General features: G+C 39.3%; 1 protein-coding gene across 1 annotated transcript; it reads right to left on the bottom strand.

Annotated features, from left to right (window-relative positions):
• Window positions 1-3,066: 3,066 nt before the first annotated feature.
• On the bottom strand, window positions 3,067-20,792 carry st6galnac5b (ST6 (alpha-N-acetyl-neuraminyl-2,3-beta-galactosyl-1,3)-N-acetylgalactosaminide alpha-2,6-sialyltransferase 5b). Its single transcript, XM_020650013.3, has 5 exons — window positions 20,614-20,792; window positions 19,934-20,137; window positions 9,274-9,683; window positions 8,005-8,112; window positions 3,067-5,375 (listed from the first exon to the last, which is right to left on the bottom strand). Exons 1-5 carry the CDS (start codon window positions 20,626-20,628, stop codon window positions 5,132-5,134), a joined length of 981 nt encoding a protein of 326 aa, XP_020505669.1. The 5' UTR covers window positions 20,629-20,792; the 3' UTR covers window positions 3,067-5,131.
• Between the last annotated feature and the right edge of the window lie 478 nt (window positions 20,793-21,270).

The raw sequence follows: 21,270 nt of genomic DNA, 5'->3' as shown, positions 1-21,270 counted from the left end.
AACTTCATGCAATCATCTGAAAGAGAAAGTCAACACAGACAAAAAGCAAACGGTCAGTAATAGCAAACAATGAGGTTTATCAGGTTCAGGGAAACAAAAACCCATCTCTGAGAATTCTTGTGTTATTGTTACTAATTATTAAGTGTGAATCATTGAGTTATAGGCTTTCCCTGGAAGGTTGTTGGTTTAAACAATGGAAATCAGTTTGCAGGAATACTTTTATGAAAGCCTGCAGGACAGTCATGTTCAGTGATTGCAGAGAACATTATGACCCTCCGAGAAAAACAAACATGCTGATCCAGCATGAGACTTACAGCTGTACTAAGTGAAGAGCACCATAGAAACACACTACACAATACACTGTTGCCATGGAGTCTAGGCACAGTCTTACCTAAAGTTATTGATGGAAAGTAAAAACATTGCTGACAGCTCTGCAGATTGTGCAAATCTGAAAAGCATGTTGCAAACAAAGCAGATGGCTGCAAGAGGGAGTGAACTAAAATGTGTGTTGTTGTTTCTTCAGCTTTTTGCTTTAAGGTGAAACGATCTCAGACATCTCAAAGTCTGACACTTGCACAACTTGTCTAAAACTTGTTTAAGTCTTGGAAGAACATTAAAGTACATACTACAGTTTTAGAATTATTACTTAAAGTTGTGTACTTTGTAACAAGGTTCATATTGACCACTGCAGGAGCATCTCGTTAAAAAGAAAAAACCCTGCATTAAAAACCTTTAAAGAGGGTTCATCCAGATATTAAAACTAGAAATGTAATCCTCCCAGAAGAACAAAATTCAAAGAAATAAAATAAAGTTTATGATGCACAGAATGATTGAATATCAATTCAGTTAAAAGCATTAAAGTGCAGAAATATTTGTACTGAAAGTGATCTTAACCATGCAGGGTTGCCTTAATGTTCTGTACTTGGCCTATGAAATATGTGTTTATTACCAAACTGAAGGCTTTCATCTTTATTTTAAGAGACACTCTTTAAAAACAGGCAGTTCAAAAGTATTTGGCTTGCTTGATGTTATTGAATTTTAAATGTGTTCTTTGTACACCGATCTTAACCCGTGGGCTTGAGGTTTTAGTTTAATCTGTTGATGTTTTGAGATTGTTTGACTTCAGAACAGAGTTTCAATATCCAATCCTACACATAGGAGCCTCAAATGTGATTGTTACCAATGGAAACTGATTCAATTGTTTACAGGTCTTTGCAAGAAATACTGAATAAGTGCAAACTTAATGAAAATGATTGTAGCAATGATACAGTTTTGTAGTCAATGTTTGTCAGCTGTTGTGTTGTGTTTTAGTTTATTTTATGAAGTCATCTTTATCCATCAAACAGGTCAGACAAAGAAACCACTTTTAACTTCTCAGGACCAAAGGATAGCCTTGAACCATTTATTTTTACCATGTATTTATTTTTAAATCTGTATTTAGAGAGGTCTCACTGAGACGCGGGTCTCATTCTCTACACTAGAGAGACCTGAGCAATTATTACCCATTATTACTGTTGAACACCTAACTTATGTTACACTTTCCAACACACACAAAAAATGCATCAAGACAGCTATATTTGATAGGGGGCTTCAAGTTATGGAGCTGCAGAAATGCAGAGACACATGCGGCCACCAGGTGTCAGCACAGATATGTGAAACATCCGCCTGTATGCATGATTAGGGGAAGGTTGATTTGATTCTGAAAATGTAAAGGACTTGACTTAATAATTGTTAATTCTTATGAAGCAGAAAGCTGATAAAGAAATGTTTTTTTTTCTGAATCACTTCTACTTTATAGGATGATTGTATTTTGGCAGCTTGTTGGTAAGGCTTGAAACCTGCTATGAAGAACAGGATGGATCTGTAAGTCTGTAAGTCAGGCTGGTTCACACGCTCTGGTTAGCCACAGCTAGATGAACGTGTGAGTTTATGCTTCTGCTATATTTACAGAGGTGTCACAGCCAAATCATGTCTAGAAATGACTCCAATATGAGACTGTGACACTGCTAATGGAGAGTGAGAGATTAGAAATCAGGACAAAATGTATTCTCCATAAGAAATACAATTTATTTATGTTTTTTTATTAAGCTTTAACATTTTAGTCTCCGATCCAATCAGGAGTGGATCCCGGGGGTGGCCAGGGGCAACTTGAGCCACCCTTGAATTCAGATTTGCCATCCCAGGGACAACCCCAAAACCCTAAACTTTGTTTGACCTTGTCAAGATTGGACTTGTGTTAAAATAAACTATGAGGGCTGTGTGTCGCAACAGGCTGCTATCTATGCATCAGTCGGTGCCCCATGGCCTCCCCAGGAACAAAAGTCTGGATCCGCCTCAGGCTGCAGATCACTAAAATGGGTCCTGCTACCTTAAAATTCAACTGTCAAGTAAGACATATCAAATAAATGAATGAATCTGTTTATGATAAAAAAAATAAATGTAGTGCACAATATGCTTAATTGCTGTACACATTTCTAAGTCATTTACTAAGACGAGCTAAGCTAGGCTATCCAGCTTCTAGCACTGGCCTGATGTTGCCATAGAGATGTAGCTTATTTAATTTCAAGTAATTCTCATGCCTTTAAGTGCATCCCTGAATATTTTTGTCTTCTTTTGGTTTTGGTCATTGTAAATTCAACTTATGCAGTTAGTTACACAATAAAAGTATATTCTTACACGTCCTCAGCCCATAGAGCTCAATTTTACAACACTGTTTTGACTACAAGCACCCCAAGTTTCATTGTTTGCATCCTCTTGTTTCCAAGGTCGATGAAAATCATGATGTCCCTGCAGGCCTATTTTTAAATAGCCACAGAAGGCTTATTTGCAGCCTGTTTGTCCTTTGAAGCCTTTAAAATCCCACCTTTCCACCTGAAGCAGCAGAAATTGGTTTGCAGAGCACACAGCGAAGATCTCAGGAGCAGCCAGTGCACTTAGCATGACACCCAGCACTGCTCTGGTTTTTCTCAGAGCACCTGAGAGCATTCCAACATTAACATTCAACCCGAGTACAGACGCTCGCAGTAAAATCAGAATGAAAACAGGGAACAGGCAGCAATCAGTTTCTTTTTTGCCGGATGGGACCTCTTTTATTCTGCAGAAGTCTTGCTGTTTCCATCACCCTGGAGATACGGTTGGATAGCACAGTCTAATCCCTTGCTAACAACCAACTCTCCTCTGTATGCTGAAGAGGCTGAGACTGAAGCCCGTGGGTCACGATTGAAGAGGCCGCTCAGGACACTTTGATGTAATCATTTGTATCAGGACTACTGTGGCGGACTGGCTGGGAAAGCCTTTAAGGGCTGGTTCTGGCTTTAATTGCATTTGGCATCAATAAGAGGACAAATCATGGCCTAGAGTATCTGACACATGGGCTTTCTGAGGGGCCATCTGTTCAATAGCAATAGAAGAAAATATTTAATATACAGTATGTTCATTTAATCGTAAAGTCGTCTCAAGAATGCACAATGAAATCAGGTGGAATCACTACACTTTAAAACATAATTTTACAGTTTTAAAAAAGGTGGGAAAATGTTTCAGACTTTAACTTGCTGATTTGAGGGATCACTTGCCCATTTTTCTATTGATTCATGTATGTTTACCACATATTAAAAACATGCATATTATCTCCAGGTCGAGCCAACACCAAGATTGAAGTTATCAGAAAGCAAAATGACCTGATTCATCACCAAAGAACTTCAGACTTCTAGTTTCTCATGTTCGTTCATTCAATTATCCCGAGCTGATGGACTAAGTGCTGGTCAAAGCCTTAATCAAGCTGTAGAATAGATTCCTTTAATCTAGCTTTTTCTCCAATTACAATTTTTTTCGTGCTAAAAATAATTATGAGTTAGGGCCACTTTTACAGGGGAAAATGTGTCCTTAAATGAAGTTCTGACACAATGTGTCCTACATTCGACATCACCAGTCATCAGCAGCAGTACACCATATGTTGTGCTCCTGCAGCTCTTTAAATCATCGCTGCACATTAGGAGATCTCATACTGCAACAAAAGCAGCACTGAAATGATACGATGATGAATTTACTATAATGCAGATAAGAAATGATAATCAGTTGCTGCATGTTTTTTTCTGTTTTACATCTTTGAAAACTAAATGTATGGGGTTTTGGAAAAAGGGTTTATACCAATATTTCAGTGGTAAATGATTGATGATTGATAAGTCGTTAAAGTCATTTTAAATAAACGTTTTGAATGATAATGACATTTCATTGCTGCAGCTGGCTAAAGAAATCATCAGATCCAGATTCAATGTAATACACTATTGATGCACACTTTAAGCCCAGCTCTACTGCATTTCATTTGAACATCATTCAGTAAAAAACAAAATATACCAACAACATATTATCATGTACACCAGTTAGCCACTCTTGAACTTTGTCTTCTTAGTTCCTCCATTCTTCAATTCATTGATGTAACATGCTGCATGTTTGCGTATTTAAGTGACATTCTGCAATGTGATTGGTTTGTTCTATTATATATATTAACAGTATGAATACACTTATTTCTCTCTGTTTTGACCTTGTTGTCTGTATTATGAAAATGGAACTGTCAACAAGATGTGAATGTATAAACAACATGTTTAAAAAAGTTGGATAGTGGCTCTCAACATATCACAATCAGTCTTTAGAAAACAGTGTTCTAATCTATGCATCTATCTAATTGAAAAGTAAAAAATGTTCCAGAGTCATTTCAATAGACTTATTTACATTTTTACAGCCATAACCTCTAAATCCTAAGTGAATTTGTCTTGTGTTTAAATACAGAACAATGAATCAGTGCGCATTTATTGCACTTACTGTCAGTGACTCGTCTCTTAGAGCTCTAAGTGTTAAAAGTCACACTTGAGCCAGCTGCTGTTGGTTTCATTCCAGTATTAAATTCATCCTATTGCGGTTATACTTCCCCAACATTGTTGAGGCTTTGTGCTGCTTTCATGCAATGATCCCATTCTGCCAAGCTGCTTAGGCGGAGGGCTAAGAGCCACAACAGAGGCTTGTTTCTGTCTTACTGCTGTCTCATACATTCATGTCAGCCCTAGCGAGAATCTGCACGCTGAAAAACATCCACGCTCATATTGTGCACTTCTGGGTATCGTCTCACGAGGGAATCTCAGGATCCAGCAGGAACAAGAGTGTAGGAGCTGTTCATGCCACTGATGACAGCAGCTGGCTTCCAGTCAGGCTGGTAAAAGTGGATGTTGAGGGTTCGAGCCCAGTTTGCAAACACTGTCTTCTCGGTGATAAAGCGGTGGTGGCTTCCTCGTCGGCTCCTCTCATGGGAGAGGTACATGGAGCATTCGTCGGGCCCCGAGGGCTCATAGTAATGATACGGCACGGAGGGATTGGAGGAGGATCTACACGGGAGCGAAAAGAAGAGAGAGGAATAAAAAGACATGAAAGTCAAAGTGAGAGGGAGGGATGTGCAGATAGAGAGGGGATAATTATGAGGATGGGGGAGAGGGGAGAAGAGGCGATAAGAACAAAGAAAAAGAAATGATCAGAGGAATGTGGGCTCACAGATGTGTTCATTATACACCATCTTATTCCTCTGATACACATTGTCCCACAGAGCTGAAGGCTCAGCCAAATAAGAGTCACATCAATCCCTGCACTGCTTTCCTCTATGAATATTCAAATGTGTCAGACCGTCCTTTATGCCCTTGTAGATTAATGTGAGAACAACATTTTTCCTCTGATTATTCATAACATTTTAATTATATTTTCAACCTTTGCAGTGAAATCTGTTTTTTTAAAGGATATTTTAATGCAAAATATCTTTACTGGCACTAGCTAAAAATACCAATTCATCAGCCTGATAGCAGGAAATTAAAGAACTCACTGCAGGGAGTAAATATAACATAGACATTAGACTTTATTGTCCCCATGGGGAAATTATTTTTCACAGAGCCGTTAGTGTCATAACAGACAATTCCCACCAAATAACATACATACACTAAACACAGAGCAAAACACAAACAGAGTTAGACAACAGCCAAGAGTTCCCACCCTGGCCTGTTCAGCGAGGCCTTTTATTCAGGGCCATTACAAGAGGAAGACATCTTTCAAAACACACTACAAAATATTTTTTTGTACAAACTAATTCATGTTCTCAGCATGCAGTAAATCATAGAATAGAGCTGCAAAAACATTTCAACATTTAAGGTGTTTTCCTGCTGCTATTCTACAAGAGTAAATATGATGTTATCTGATTAGAAATATGTGAAGTCTTTATTTTAAGCCATTTCTTTAAACACAATAGTACATGAAAGTGATGGTGAGATTATCAATAAGGTGGATTTTTTATTGCATTAAAACCTGCAGCAGTATTTTTGACCAGAAAGTCAAGGACACATTATTATTGACACACACATGGTTTAAGTCTTCTGAACAGTGTTGCTAGGAAACTGATAATAAAGAAAGGTACACTGAATTTACAAGAATTATGGTGTCTTTCAGCTCATTACTTTGGCTTCACGGTGACAATGTTGCTGTTTGAGTTCAGTCTAACTTTCCTTCTCTAAACACATACCTGTTATTTGATTTAAAGTGTTAAAGAGACTGATGCTTTGCTTAGGAAGTGGCAGAGACCTAAAATGGAAGTAAATGCCGGAACTGTACACCAGTGACGTGCGGTGAGGTACCTGGCTGGTGAGGCACTGACTTTTTCAGAGTCAGATTTACAAATATCTGAACCCATTTATAGAGTAGCTTAAACTCACTTTTCAATTGGCAGCTTGCACATTGACTACTGGTTGTGTTTCATATCTCATATCAGCATTATTTACACACACATAGAGGTAAGGTGCATATTTGGCCAAGGAAGAACGTTAAATTTATAGCGCCTCAAGAGTTTTTTTTCGATTGCAATTCCACAATTCATACTGATTCTATAAAAATAAAAGTAGGCCTATATATACTGCGGTGTATTCATGGTCTTACCTTTACTTGTAAATTAAGTCCATTCGCCTATCCTTCTGGACTAAAATATCCGTGACTTTGTTGTACAAGTACTCATTATCTTCTTTTAGTTTGAAAAGTTTTCCATTATTAATCACTTCATGTTTTGATTGAAAGTCCAGTTTTGAGAAATCTTTAAGCGTAGATATAAAATCTTCCGCTTCCATTTTTGCAATCAGAGCGAAATTTTCAAATAAAAATTCTGCATAGAAGAAGAGCAACATCAAACCAAGCATAAACTCTTGGCCTTATGAGCCTCACACCCCCTTCAGTTCAGGCAGAGGTAGTGGCTGCCTCACCTCATGCTTTTTCAGTGCGGTTTTATGTGAAATTAGAAAGACTAAATATGTTATAAACACACGTGAACTACATTACTTATTCTATGGAAAGTGAGGACGTATAATAAAAGTGTCTACAAACATTACATTGGTGACAAACAGTAAGAAAGCAAAAGGCATACGCTCGACCCAGTTTGTGAGGGATTGCGCAATCTGGGATGAGGCACAACTTGTCGCTACCACACCTCGCATGTCTCTGGCGGAGCCGGCCAGAAATATGCGAATTCAGCGATTTTGATCATGAAAATTATTGAAATTTTTGGAATCGTACAGAAATAACATTTATAACACAGATCAGTAGAAAAATATATATATTTATTTTATTTAATCATTATTTGTTTTTTACTTTTGATGATGACAGTTGAGGCTCTGCCGTAAACATATACAAATAGTACATTGGTATAAAAGCTACTAAGCTAACAAGTGAATTGAAGGGTTGGTGATATGTTCACTGGCAATGCAAGTGGCCCCAAACTTTTTTGAAATAAATTAAAGTTATCATTTGAGATAAAGTGGAACGCTTTGTTCATAAACCTCAATAAATTAAAAAAACTGTAATACATCCCAACAGACAGAGTGACATTAAAAAGAATGTACTATGGTTATTTGGTGTTTATATCTTCCTCTGGGTATGCAAAGTGAAAATTGTTAAGAGTCTAAATCATGAATATAAAAAATGTGTGCCTACCTGCAGTAATCAGGAGGCACCATGCCGTACACGTTAATCCTGTCGCACAGCTCCAGAGCGATGGCCATGGTGAACCAGCCCGTACTCAGCCAGGAGTTGGAACTCTTCCTGCAAGAAAGGAAAAGACCATCTTCATTGGAAGACCCATTCTCAATATAGTGTAAGTCTGTTAGCTGGGACCAGTTTCATACTGTGAACCAATAGTTTTCGATTTTACTTTTCAGGGAAAAATCCAGAAAGATGAAAGTCTCTTTGTTTCTTTGCTTTGTACACAACAAAAAGGAAGTTATTAATGAGTCATTTATTCTGTTACATGGAGGCTGAAGTGATTGAATTTTCTATTCAAATGCAATGTCATCTTATCTTCCTGTGGGCTAGCTGTTCACATGCAAATGAGTTTATGAAAAGATGAAGTGACATAGATAAATGTTGTATTGTCTTCATTTTGAAAGCCCTTATTCATCCAACCAGTTTTCTACAGGACAGGTACAATCACCACGTATGAAAAGAGACATGAGTGATGTGTTCTTTTCATTTTTAAGTATAAAAGAAAGAAATGTGTGTGCTGTGTAGGGTTGTCTCATCCTCTTTATATGCCCATTTGCTTTGCATTCATGAAAGGTTTTCTATTTTTTCCAAACCAAGCTCAACACCTTGGCCTCTGAAAATGTGAAATACAAAACCACCTCTCTATGACATCATTCTCCACAGTAAGATGAAAAGAACAGTGTCAGATTGGTTTGTTATGACTCTACATGCGGCCACTCTCCATCATCACGGCAACTAAGTCATGGTTTGCATGTCACTTTGTGTAAAGAGTATGCCAGCTCCCCCTCAGAAGTAGAAAATTAACTCACTAAACTAAATTGTTTTTTGTTGGTAATGACTAAGGGAACAGAATGCTTCTTGTAAAATCTAAATCCCACAGAAGTGAAATGTGTTTCTCTCATGTTTAGCCACTTCAGCAAATCTCTTACTGCATGGAAGAGCTACAACAGAAGATATGTTGCAAGACTTTTCCAGGCCTAATATTAGTGGCAAAACTGTGATTTTAGGATTAATCTAATCCCTAAAGTTTGTATGTAAATCCTGTAAATAAATCCTCCAGTGTTTAGCGCTCTGACATTTCTTTTGTAAGCGAGAATCATAAGCTGAATGGTTTTCCTCTCCCTTCTGTCTTACATTTTTAAACATGCATAGATTTGGTTTCTCTCAGTTGGACCACACCAATATAAATCTCACAAGTGTTATGATTCTGGGGACACTTACCTATCCATCCCAGTTTCCTTTTTAAAAAGTTCATCAAACTTCAGCATTCTGATCCTTGAAATGGTAAAGATTTTAAGTTTGGGCAGCAGCTGGTTTAACAGCCTGAGGTTGTTGTAAACGTGTCCTTTCCCGTCCCGTCTCATGCAGTTGCTGGGTCCCCAGAAGATGAACACCGTGTCTTGGCTCACGTTTAGTAGCTGCTGTCGGCTCCGCAGCACCCTCTGCAGGCTCGCGTGAGCTATGACACGCAGGCTTGTGATTCGGCCAACATCCTGCTGATAGCCAATGTTGGGGGCATCGTTCATACGGATTACACACTCAGAGCGGTCAATTTCTTCTCCTCTCTTGTTCCCTGTAAGCTGGCCGGAGCTGGTCACCAGGGCACACGTCCTGCAGTGCATCTTCAGATGCTAGAGAGATGAAAGGTCAAAGGTTGGTATTTGTAGTTTCATTCAGGAAATATTCAAGACAGGTTGTGGTGTGCGGAACAGTTAACCATATCCAGAGTAGAGTCTTATTAAACATCTCTTTGGAATAGGTCTTGCTTACTCTCTCGAAACAAAACAGCGAACAGACTTATTTTTGGCAGGTATACATTTGATCCTGTTCAAAATATTTGTTAAATATGTTAGCATGCTAACAATCAAAAATAGGTATTTAGGTAATCTCCACGATTAGCAATAGTTTAGCAGATATTGAGTAAATAATCTAAATTATGGTTGAATAAAACATTTGACTTGATTGTTGAATTACACTGAAAATGGAGGGATCACAAAAAGCATTTCATGTCAAGTTTATGACGTGAAATTACTGTCTCTGTAACCTTCATTAGCAGCACCTGCGGAGGAGCCGGCGGAAAAAAGTGTTTTTGAGTTGAAGAGACACCACGAGGGAGACGCGAGGACGCAAGACACCTGAGAGACTGAATCTGAAGTAACGTCTGTTTTTGTGTCAACACTTCACGGGTTCTTTTTACACATGAACTAAACTGATATGAAAGAGAGGGCTGGCTGAGGAGATCATAGCCAAGTGACTCCGTGGATCGGGCGCACCCCTCAAACAGACAGGACAGTTGCACACACTTTCAGGAAAGGCAGGATTTACCTTCACGCTTATGCAACAGGTAAGGAGAGGCATTAAGTTACGGGCTCGTTAGGCACTAGGACAGCATTTAGCTGTGGGGTTGTGTAGCCCCGTAACAGTGTGATTGAGGCCAAGTCTGAGAATTACCAAAGTCTAAAAGAGCCACATAACTGATGTGGCTAAAAATCAGCTAAAAGACCAAGCAGCAAGAGATAAATAAACCCTAACCCTAAAAACCTTCAGCACAGTCTGTAGTAAAGCAAACGCACACAATTAGCTTAGACATGTAAACTGTCCTCAAGCTGTATAAAGCATCTTGAATTGGGGTTCCAATCAGACCCGTGGCTCCTTTACTACATGTCATTCCCCGCTCTCACGCTCCCTGATTTCAAACTCTAACCATAGTCCTTTCTCTCCATTAAAGCACAAAAAGCCCCCTTTTTGTTAAAAAGTGAAAAACTTTGGTCTTTAACTCAAAGCTTACTTTTGATATACAGTATAGATGTTACAGTGTCATTGATAGTATAAATTGTTATCGTTTCAAACACGTAGGCTACAGGACCTGAGGGAAGTGTTATCTAGACTGGCTGTTCTTCTTTCAGTTATCCAGTTATTCAAATGCACCCATCTTGGTTGCCAGTACAGCAGAGTCCGTTCTTTAATGGGATTTTGAATGGAAATCATGAAAACAAATAAACCGATACATAAATGAAGTCACACGCAGACTTAGAAAAATACTCACTTCCGCGCAATAAGAAGCATGTGTACAGAAGTGGTCACAACATGCCCCCTGTATACAAAATACAGTTTATGTATTATTCATGTATGTATGAATGCTTCAAAGAAAGAATGTATTGCAGAAGTGTTGCATTAGTTTTACACTTTTTTCAACCATAAATTCATGTTGTTGTTACCACTAGGTTTTCAAAATAGAAAAAGGTGAGCTCCGATTGAATGATCCGCCAGCAAAAGCCCCAAAGACTCTTCACATGAATTATTCCCGACCTTAATAGAGAGCTACATTGGCATTCTGAACTGTGCTCAGAGCTTCACACTCCATCAGGTTCTGAGGTGGGGATGTGTGTGTTTGTCCATACGAGTGTGTGTGCGCACACTGACATGCAGGTGATATTACCAGGGCCAGAGTCTGTGCTGCTCCCAGCGCTATATTTATAATACTCTTCCACTATCTCTGTGACCCCACACTGAGTGATTGCCCGTGTGTGTGTGTGTGTGTGTGTGTATCTGTATTTTTGTGTATAGTTTGAGTTTGTCAAGCTCCTTAAAACTTTGTGTCGAGTTTGACGCACCCTATGTAATACAATCACGTTTTCCTTGCAAGAGGCTGCAACTGTCTAAAAAGTGTCAAGATTTTAAACCATTTGTAATCCCCTCTATACACACACAAACAATCCCAGCCTCTTGCACTCAGGAGCAGGATTTCCAATACCCAAGCATACTTTTAACAACAAGCCATATCCTGTTGGAGTGTGTTTTTTTGCTCTGTGTCCTCAGACCCCTTTCCCTCAATAAGAGGTAGACTTGAGCAAATTACACCCTTGTCTGCACAAACACACCTTCCCTGTCTTTGCTGGGAAAAAATATCCTTGAAATTATTTCGTCTTCTACAAAAAAAACAGATAAAACACATTCTCCTTTCAGCTCTGTCCTTACTGTTACCCCCAAAGCAACTTCTAATCACATCAGAAGTAAGGTAATGTGTTAAACTGGTAAAAGGAGATTGAAGGTTGCAATGGCGATGTTATGCTTTGAAGTGTCGATGAAATAATAGTGTCCTTGACAGTGATGCTCGAGCTCCAGTGCCAGCTCCCACCCAGCTTCTGACAGCTTGATGATGTTGGGAAATAGCCACTTGTAGACCATGTATCACATTTAAAGAGGCTTTCACATTCAGTTTGACAATATTTCAGATTGCAAGCAGCTTATAGAGGCAACCCACACACTGTTGAGTGAATGAATATTTGAATGAGTGCAATGTAATGCATAATAAAGCTGTTGTTTAACATATAATCAGCCTTGAATTAACACAGTGATCCTAGATTTGTGATTCAATTATTTTTGTAACCCTTGCTAACTCCCACACACACTCAGTCTGCACTTCATCATGAGGACAAAGGCTGGGCTGCCTTTATTAATAATGCATAACATGCAACAATGCTCTTTCCCAGATAAAAAGGTATAAAGGCGAAAGGTTCAACCCAAGGAGGTTATTTAGTGAGTTTTAATGTGATGCCTCTTGGATTTAAGAGGCAAATATTTTCCTTATTAACTCTTTGCTTTGTATCATTAGAAACTTGGTAGTATTTTTGAATGGTCTTCGATCCCGCCATCATTTTCCCCTGAGACGGGAAATCTTTGTATTTCTAAGTCTGAAAAGGAGCTTCCGATGACGCAAAAATTTTCATTTTGCGTCATTGGAAGCTGTTGTGGTTAGCGGTGGTGAAACTACATCGCTAGTTCCTCATACTTTCGACCACTGAAGCTACAGACCAATCACAGATCAGTGGGTGGGACCTCACTCCCAGAATCGAAAGTTAACGTCCGCCATATTACTTGGAAGCTATGCTAACAGGCTCTGTGGAGAAAGCTGAGAAGAACCGACAATGGCGAACTTTAAACTGATATGGATGAAGGGGATTGTGAAGGTCTCGAGGTGCTCGAATCAGATGTTCATGGCTATCTCTATGAGCCACAATATAGCGGTGAGACGGCTGCTGCAGCCAAGTCATATGGACACAGACATTCTGTTTGCTGCCAGAAATTTTCAAGATGACTATTCCTTCTGGAAGAAATCTCAGATTCAGTTGAGGATACGGTGTAGGTATCAGATGTGCTCGGGTGTTCAGATTGACTCGAGGTCCTGCGCCTGCTAGTGAAGTCACAAAATATGATCAAAGAGTTTATAGTTTTCACGGTTTTGTGGGTCTTTGAGCTCAACAGTGACCGCCCACTGACAATAGGACATTTAATTCGGCACCAAAACAGCTTTAAAAAACAGAAAAAAGACAAAGGTACAAGACTGTGTACATGATTTTTCAGTCAAGGAACTACCCATCCCACAATCCATTGCAAATTATATCGTGTCTTCATAAAAGTAACTTTTGTCGTTGTTATAGTTTTATACCGCTAATACAAGTGTTGTACTATCTTGTAGTATGTGTTGTGGAAAATATAAACTACATTCACTGCTGCATGACAAGGTTATTAGGCTAGTACTTTTCGTGTTAGCTAACTAACCAGCTAGCGGGACTAATCTTTTCGCATACAGCGCCAAGGGGCGGGAACATTGTCATGGTAACAGCAAGCTCAACCAATCAGAAACACTCTATGATCGTGGGAAGTGAAGTTCTGTGTCCTGATATAGCGAATAAATCTTCATATTGTATGACGTCACTAGCAGGCGCAGGACCCCGAGTCGATCTGAACACCCGAGCACATCTGGTACCTACAACGGGCCTATGTGTTATGTGCATTCATATATTAGCCACAGTGTAAGTTCTTTTGAGGACTGTCCAGGTGTTAATATTTCTGTCAAGCTCTAAGAAATTGTTTTTTGCTGCTCCTAGTCTTGGCAAGTGCAGGTACTGAGAGGGGATGGAAACAAAGTCTTCATTGAGCTATGAGAGTTTTTATTAATCCATATTTCATTAACTTTTTGTTTAACTCCAAAAGCAGATTATATATTAGTCTAGAAATTATTTAGCTGGCTCTGGTGCCATAAAGTATATCCAACATAGCTATTCATTTACTGAATTAATTATATGAAAGTCATCATCATAAACTGAACCAATTTTTGACAAACCTTTTACAAATGCACTTTTTACAACACAGCATTTCTTCAGGAAAACACTGTCGTGGATTTTTCTGTCAACAATAAAGATCTCAAGTCAAAGCCTTTTGTCTTTGTGTATTTTATTGCTCGAGTATAAAGGGTTTCTTTTTGCAAAAAGGAGGAAACTCATACAGAGGTGACTATCGTCACGAGTGCATAGCAGAATCCCGCTTGGGAGCAGTTACATCAAGACATTTATACCAGACTTCGCAAAGCAGGGCACTCTCATTGGTTGATACGTGTCGATGTGTCTTAATCTGCCTAGAGACTAGCTTCATTACAGTTATGTTCGTGTGCTGTTCTTTCAGACAGGGTGTCGTACAAATGTCCTCGCACCCAGATGTGTTACTTATGCTTAAGTATTTCTCCACTGTGTAAGCAGAAATTTGTGTGTGTTAAACATATATTGTTCCATTACAACACATTTTTCTCAAGGGGAGCAATATGTAAGATGTCTGCTGAATTAAATTAAATTAATTATTATATCAGCAGACATGAAGGAAACATGCTATGTTGAAGTACTGGCTTCTCTGACAACAATGCAGCAGCCAGTATGTCCTCCTTTATAAGTATTGATCCCGGTTCGGAGTAGTCTGAATTTGTTTTGACCACAGAAGTAAGTGTTTTTAGGGCAGCCTCACACTGCCATCTTGCCTCTCGCCCACTCGTCAGGCCAACAGCAAATCAACAGGTATTGCAGCGATGGTAGCAGGCAAGCAAACTGGTTCAGAGATAACTGCTTCTAACTGAACTAAAAAGCCTGAGTAGTTTTCTAATAAGCTCTATGACCAGAAATGTGGTAAAAGTAGGATACATTTTGGAGATTATTTTGAAAAATGGACACAGCGGTTTCAAGATCGATGCAGAGCTGGCTAAAAACTGAAGCTTCTGTGTCTGTTACATGGCAACCCCATAGACTATAAACATGTCTGTGTGACTTTCGGGTCTCTTGGAGCGAACACTTGAGGAACTGCAGTTTTTTGCATTTCAAAATTGACTTCATTTTTAAACATCAGAAGTTGCCACTTGGGCAACCCATGTAGACATTACCTCTAAGGAGAAGAGGGCGGGGGGAGACGATGGGAATGTCTCCAATTACCCTGATTCTCATTCTGAAGATTTGTCAGGGTAGAATCTGGGGCACAGCCATGATATTTGAACTCAATCTTTGAAATCTTTTCATAGTTCAAAACCTGAAAGTATTTAAAGGAATTTGAGTTCCAGTAAAAGAGTTTTTTGTACCCGTTAGATTTTCTTTAACTACATAATTTTTTGTTATCGTTTCTTCTTTTTTAAATGGGGCATTACTATTTAAAATATTGAATCTATTGTTGTACTCTGTCAGGGAGGAAGGAAGGGGTTTTGTGTCATCTTTTTAGAGGGCACACATATTGTATTCTACATTAAAAATCATCTAATCTAGAAGATATGTTTTGGCATGCCCGTTTGTGTATGTTAGGATAGTCCAGCATTTTTTAAATAAAATATTGAGATTAAATCAAGAGTTGTTTTAAACTAGAGACACTGATGTAACTTCCAAAGCTGCAGCAGCAGTAGTGGTTAGGAGTACGGCTCTCTGGTTCTAGTCTCAGTCAATTCCAGCCCACACACCGACTCCAGACTCATCAGTATGATCCTATTTATGGTTCCCAGGAGAACCCAGGATCGTAATTGCTTTCAGAGCAAACCCCACCAGCCAGCCTCAAATATAGCTCCAGAGACTTGACTGTGCCTCTGATCCCACAGCCTCTGCCCTCTACTCCATTTCAGTTTAAGATAGGTCGAGAGCACAAACCTACAGAGAGACTAGCCTCCAACAGGCTGAGCTATTAAGAGGTCAGAGAACAGTCATTAGTAAAGAATGAAAAATGCCCTACTGTCATGTTAGTTGTGGATTCAAAGAGTTTCATTTACAAGTTATCTCTGTAAGGTTGATTAATGAAACTCCTAAGAAACTACAGTGCAACACCAGGACGGTTTAACTCAGTGTCTATAGGGACGAGGAAAAAGTCGGAATTAATCCTTTTAAGAGATAAACTGCTTCATGTAATACATCACCAACTGCATCCTCCAGTGACAAATGTGTGATATAACCAGCTGCTGGGTTGTTAACCTGTTTACATTGAAAGCATGTACATGTAATAGAGAATCGTACTAATGGTCGGACTGAGAGCGGAGGCGGATTTTGTGAAAAGTATTGTGTGTTGGAGGATTTAATGATCAGCTTTTGTTCAGTTTTCTCTGACACTAATTAATTATACAGACATCCTCCAGACAGTTGACACCTCATTAAGCTCCTCTGTGTGACACACATTCAAGTCTCTATCCTAAACTTGCTCTGCATTCATTTCCACTGAATAAAGGCAAGCTGTAATCAAGTAGCATGTTATTCTTCTCCTTCAAAGTCATGTTACCTATTACCTGTATTTGCTGAATAATCACCCACAATGAAACTGGTACATACTTCCAGAATAACACGGCTTCAATTGTACCTTAGAAAGGGGTTGTCATAGATATTTCGGCATAACTCCAGTTTTTCTTTTACGACACCCATTTCTCCCAGACTGACTGCATTAAAGGCTGTCAGAGCACAGAAAGTTATCACCCATAATAAGCAGGTACATCATATACTGGCACAGGCACACATTCCACATGGATGCTCTCACAATTGCTTCGCACAGAAAGGCCAATGTAGGTTGATTCCGCTGATGGTTCTTCAAAAAGGTCAACATCTCTTAAATTGGAAAAACATCAGAGATTGAAAGAAGATGAGAAGCAAAAGCAGAAGAATAGCGGTTCAGACTTAAATGTGGGTGAGTGAAGAAAATGAAAAAAAAAAACATGCTAGAGAAACACGTCGCATGAAAACCTGCAGACTAAGACTACACACACACAGAAACAGAATGAATGACCGTTGCTCAAAATATGCAACATATTGTGTTATACAATGTTTGAAATTTTATTGTTTTAAAAAAAATTGGATTTCAAGTTAGCTGCTACGGTCGTAGCTGAAAAATGAAGCCAGTACTGTAGTGCAAAAAACAGCAGTTCCTTGAGTATCTATTTGAGGCCATATTTAAAGGCCATTTTTACAGCAGGGATGAACATGTTTACAGCCTGGTACAAAAAAAACAGTTTTAGTCTCAATTGTTTATTTCTTTATTATTTAAAACGTTAACTTAGAACTCATCTGTTTTGATTAAATTAAGGCCAAGAGTTTTGCATAATTAGGCATATTGAGGGATGTGGCTGATTTGATTGACAGGCTGATGCGCTGTATCTGTTTGCAAGGAGGTTAGGCTTCACTTCATTTGGCCGGCCTCAACTCCACCTCTTTGTTGCCTTCTCCATCAACCCGAGGAATGACTCTTCAGAACCCAACTGGTGTTGTCACAGAGACAATGTATGTATTTTATACATTCTATGATTTCAACCTTTTCTTTGCAGTTCTAATACCACCATGAGCACTAAAAAGTTGAAAGTACACCATTATGCGTAGCCTTAAAAAATATAAACAAGTTTGCATTGCATATATGTGTAAATAAGGCCGTATTGCAATCTCATTGTTGAGACAGAAAAGAGTGAAAGCAGCAACACACCACCACCCGCCTTTGTGAAATCACAGCCTATGAAAAAAAAAAAAATAGCACAGAAGCTAATATGGACCCTGAAACAGGGTCCGACAGGCACATTAACAGAGCTCTCTTTGCATTTCTGATGAGGGCATTAAACATTTACATTGTGTCTGGGCATTTGCCTGGGGTTTCCTGCACGTGTGTGTGTGTGTATACGCATTCGTGCGTGTGTATATGTGTATGTGTGTACGTGTGTGTCAAAGCAACGATTCCCTCCAACAGTAGCAGACCTCACATGACCCTGGACGGAAAAGTACAGACTCGTCCACCCACTCTGACGATCCCTCAGCAGGTCTCCTCTGGTTAGTCATTCCCTAGGCTCTGTGTGAGGGTGTAGAAGCAGCAGCAGCAGCAGCAGCAGCAGCCCCCATGGGAGGAGGGAGGGGGGGATGACATTAAGCAGTTTGAAGATTTTGCAGTGCGGATACATCATGAATCAGCTGTCAGCCAGTCGGAGGTGGTCGGCCAGGAATAACTGTGAATATTACAGTGGCTAAAAAAACTGATTAGAAGCAGCTTCCTTTATTAATCTCTAAATTAATATTTCCTTTTCATTTACTTGAAAGGGAAATTATGTTACAACACCTCAGGAGCCCTACACTTGAAAATCTAGCACATCAAAAAACAGAAACAAATCCAGGAAGCTTTAGCCAGATCCAACCTCTCAACAAACTCACACTCTCGTCACTGAACATCAACCACTGACAGATCAACTGTGCTCCAAACTTGTCCTGCCCAGTGCATCCTGGGAAACAACATCCTCTCCTCTCGGCTGTGACTCGCTACACGACGCTGTTTAAACGATCCATTATCTAAATGAGCTGCCTGTAATACCTTGCCGGTCTAAATAAAAGGCCTCTGCTAAAATCATTGAATGTAAAGCTTAAAAAGACCAAAATGTTAAAACAGTGAGGTATCTGTTCTGATAGAAACGCATCCCGTTTTATGTGCTTCTGTCGCTAAATATTTCATGGTGTACACATTAATTATAAATTAAGAAACTGGATAAACAGAGGGAAGTCAAAGAAAATACTTTTACTGCAATTTCTGCTTTTGAGTTGAATGTTTAAGGGATTCATTTATGTAATTATGGAAACAAAACTGAAATAAATTCTTATTTGATTTTCCAGTTACCACACGAAGATAAATTTGCTGCTACTGCCAGAAACAGTCTTCAAAAAAACAACACTTTGTAAATAATATGACTCACTTATTATAACCAAAACACACGACGTATTCAGCTGTGAGGATAGCTTAGGACACTGATCACACATGCAGAGGAGGATTTCTCAGTTCTCTCTGAAGCCAAGAAAGCACCGGAAGCTTCAAAAATCCATTTTTTGTGCATACCTGGACTCTACATTTACATGTTAGTTTCCCTGCATTGCATGGATGAGAGCAGAATACTGATGAGTTGCAGACATATGCAAGAGTGAATGTAAGGATTTTTTATTTTTATTTTTTTAAACCTCCACAGCACACTAAACTGTCATGTTTAAGGACACATGTTAAATGCACTGACAAAATCCATGTATAGAAGCTCATACAAGAGCCAGATTTATCCAACACACATTATATGATATTCAAAGTGACTGCTCCCTATTTCTGTACTTTTCACCTAAGTGTACACTGAAGTATCTCGTGCCTTTGCACTGTTCAATCATATTACCACCAATCATATCCAAGTGCTAAACTATTATAAGCACTGGGTTCATTTCCAGGTATTTTAACACATACGAGTTTGACTCTGTATTTTGGTGCAAATGTAATGAACATTCAAGTAGAAAAAAAATAGTAAAAGTCAAACTACTGTCGAGGAACTTTAAGTAAGAAAAAGAAAATATACCAAATAGTACTAAAGCTCCGATGGAGGACTTGTACAGTGTTGCTAGGGTGTGGAAGTTAAGTGCAAATACCTTTCCATATAAAATTAAACAGTAAAACTTGACTTATATTTCACATTAATTTACCTGGATATAAGCAGTGAATTAACAAATATCAAATATGAAAACAAGAAGTACAACCATCATCTTTGTACCTGTACTTTCAGGGGACAGACCGTCTGTGAGCACAGATGGTGCATATTTACCTTATGATCCATAACACCTGTGTATCCCTCCAGAGTCGATACTGGAGGTCTCTGTGGCTTTCTGGATGGAGCAGGTCCATCTGAACGCTGGGATGACAATGACTGCGCTGACGAAGAAGAGGATCTGTCCCCAGTGCGGCTGTTGTACACCAGCATAAAACTGGTAACCATGGTGATGATGATGATGCCACTAACACCTTGGCACTGGAAAGATAAATGAAAAGCACAAATTCAAAAGGAGCACAACAAAAACATGACAAAGGTAAAGCGGCTACGGTTTTAGTCAGGAATTGAGTGCTGATACAATGTATGATGTATTTAAAGCAGATTGTTGCAGATATCGCAGCTGCTCTTTCCTCATGCAAGGCTGCAAATAAAATGTCAGCTGTGCCACTCAAATGTGCTCAACATTAGCAGGGCAACATGTGGGGAAGAAAAGCACTATATGCTGCTGACATAAAACATGTTGCAGTTACTCCGCCACTGCAGGAAAAAAAAAAAACCTTCACTCGCCCATATATAGGATCCTAATCTTTTGATTGGAATAAGTTAAATTAAAGCTTCTGCAATATATGAAAATAAAACACTACAAAGTGCAACTAGGTCACGGCAGACTACGGACACAGACTCCACACAGAGGATCATTACAGTCATATTTTTCAGCAGGTTTCATGACTTACCACTCTGATCTTCATCTTCAGTTACCCTCGTTGCCCATCGCACATCGAGCCTTCATCGTATCGGAGCCAGAGCTCCCTCACAGCGTCTGGAGTCTTCAGCATGCAACACTTAAGCGGCAGCATCACCGGGATCAGCGCTGCGAGGAGACGATCGACGCTCCAACACAACACTCCTCTCCCGTCCATGCGCTCCTCTACAGGGACTCGCCAGCGTGCGCCTCATGGTCCTAAACAACTCCATTTCCCAGCTTACCTCAGTTTCAGGTTTCACTGGTGGTTCATGAGACCTTAGTTTCACACTTGACATTGTAATGTATCCCCTACATATTAGCTTTTTATTACAACAAATCATGGTTGCATACCAACGAAAGAAGAGAATCCAAAAGCAGGACGAAATAGGTCTAACTCAAACTAAAATATCTCGTTGTCCATGGAAAAAAGGTAGGACTCAAATTTTCACAAATGGGTTTAGGCCTATATGGTCCTGAAAAGGGGTTAAAAAAAAAAGATTGTGAAAAAGCTGGTTTTGAGACGTAGCATATAGCCTACTGTCACAGAAACAGGGAAAGGCTTTGCTACAATGGGAAAGTGAGGGTATTAAATAATAGGGTCGGATAGCACAATATGGCCGACACAGCACAGGTGAGGAGGCGGAGC

The sequence above is a fragment of the Labrus bergylta genome, chromosome 6 (assembly GCF_963930695.1).
Source record: "Labrus bergylta chromosome 6, fLabBer1.1, whole genome shotgun sequence".
In the NCBI taxonomy this organism is placed as follows: Eukaryota; Metazoa; Chordata; class Actinopteri; order Labriformes; family Labridae; genus Labrus; species Labrus bergylta.
Note: the sequence above shows the minus strand (reverse complement) of the source record. Positions and strands in the feature narration are given on the sequence as shown.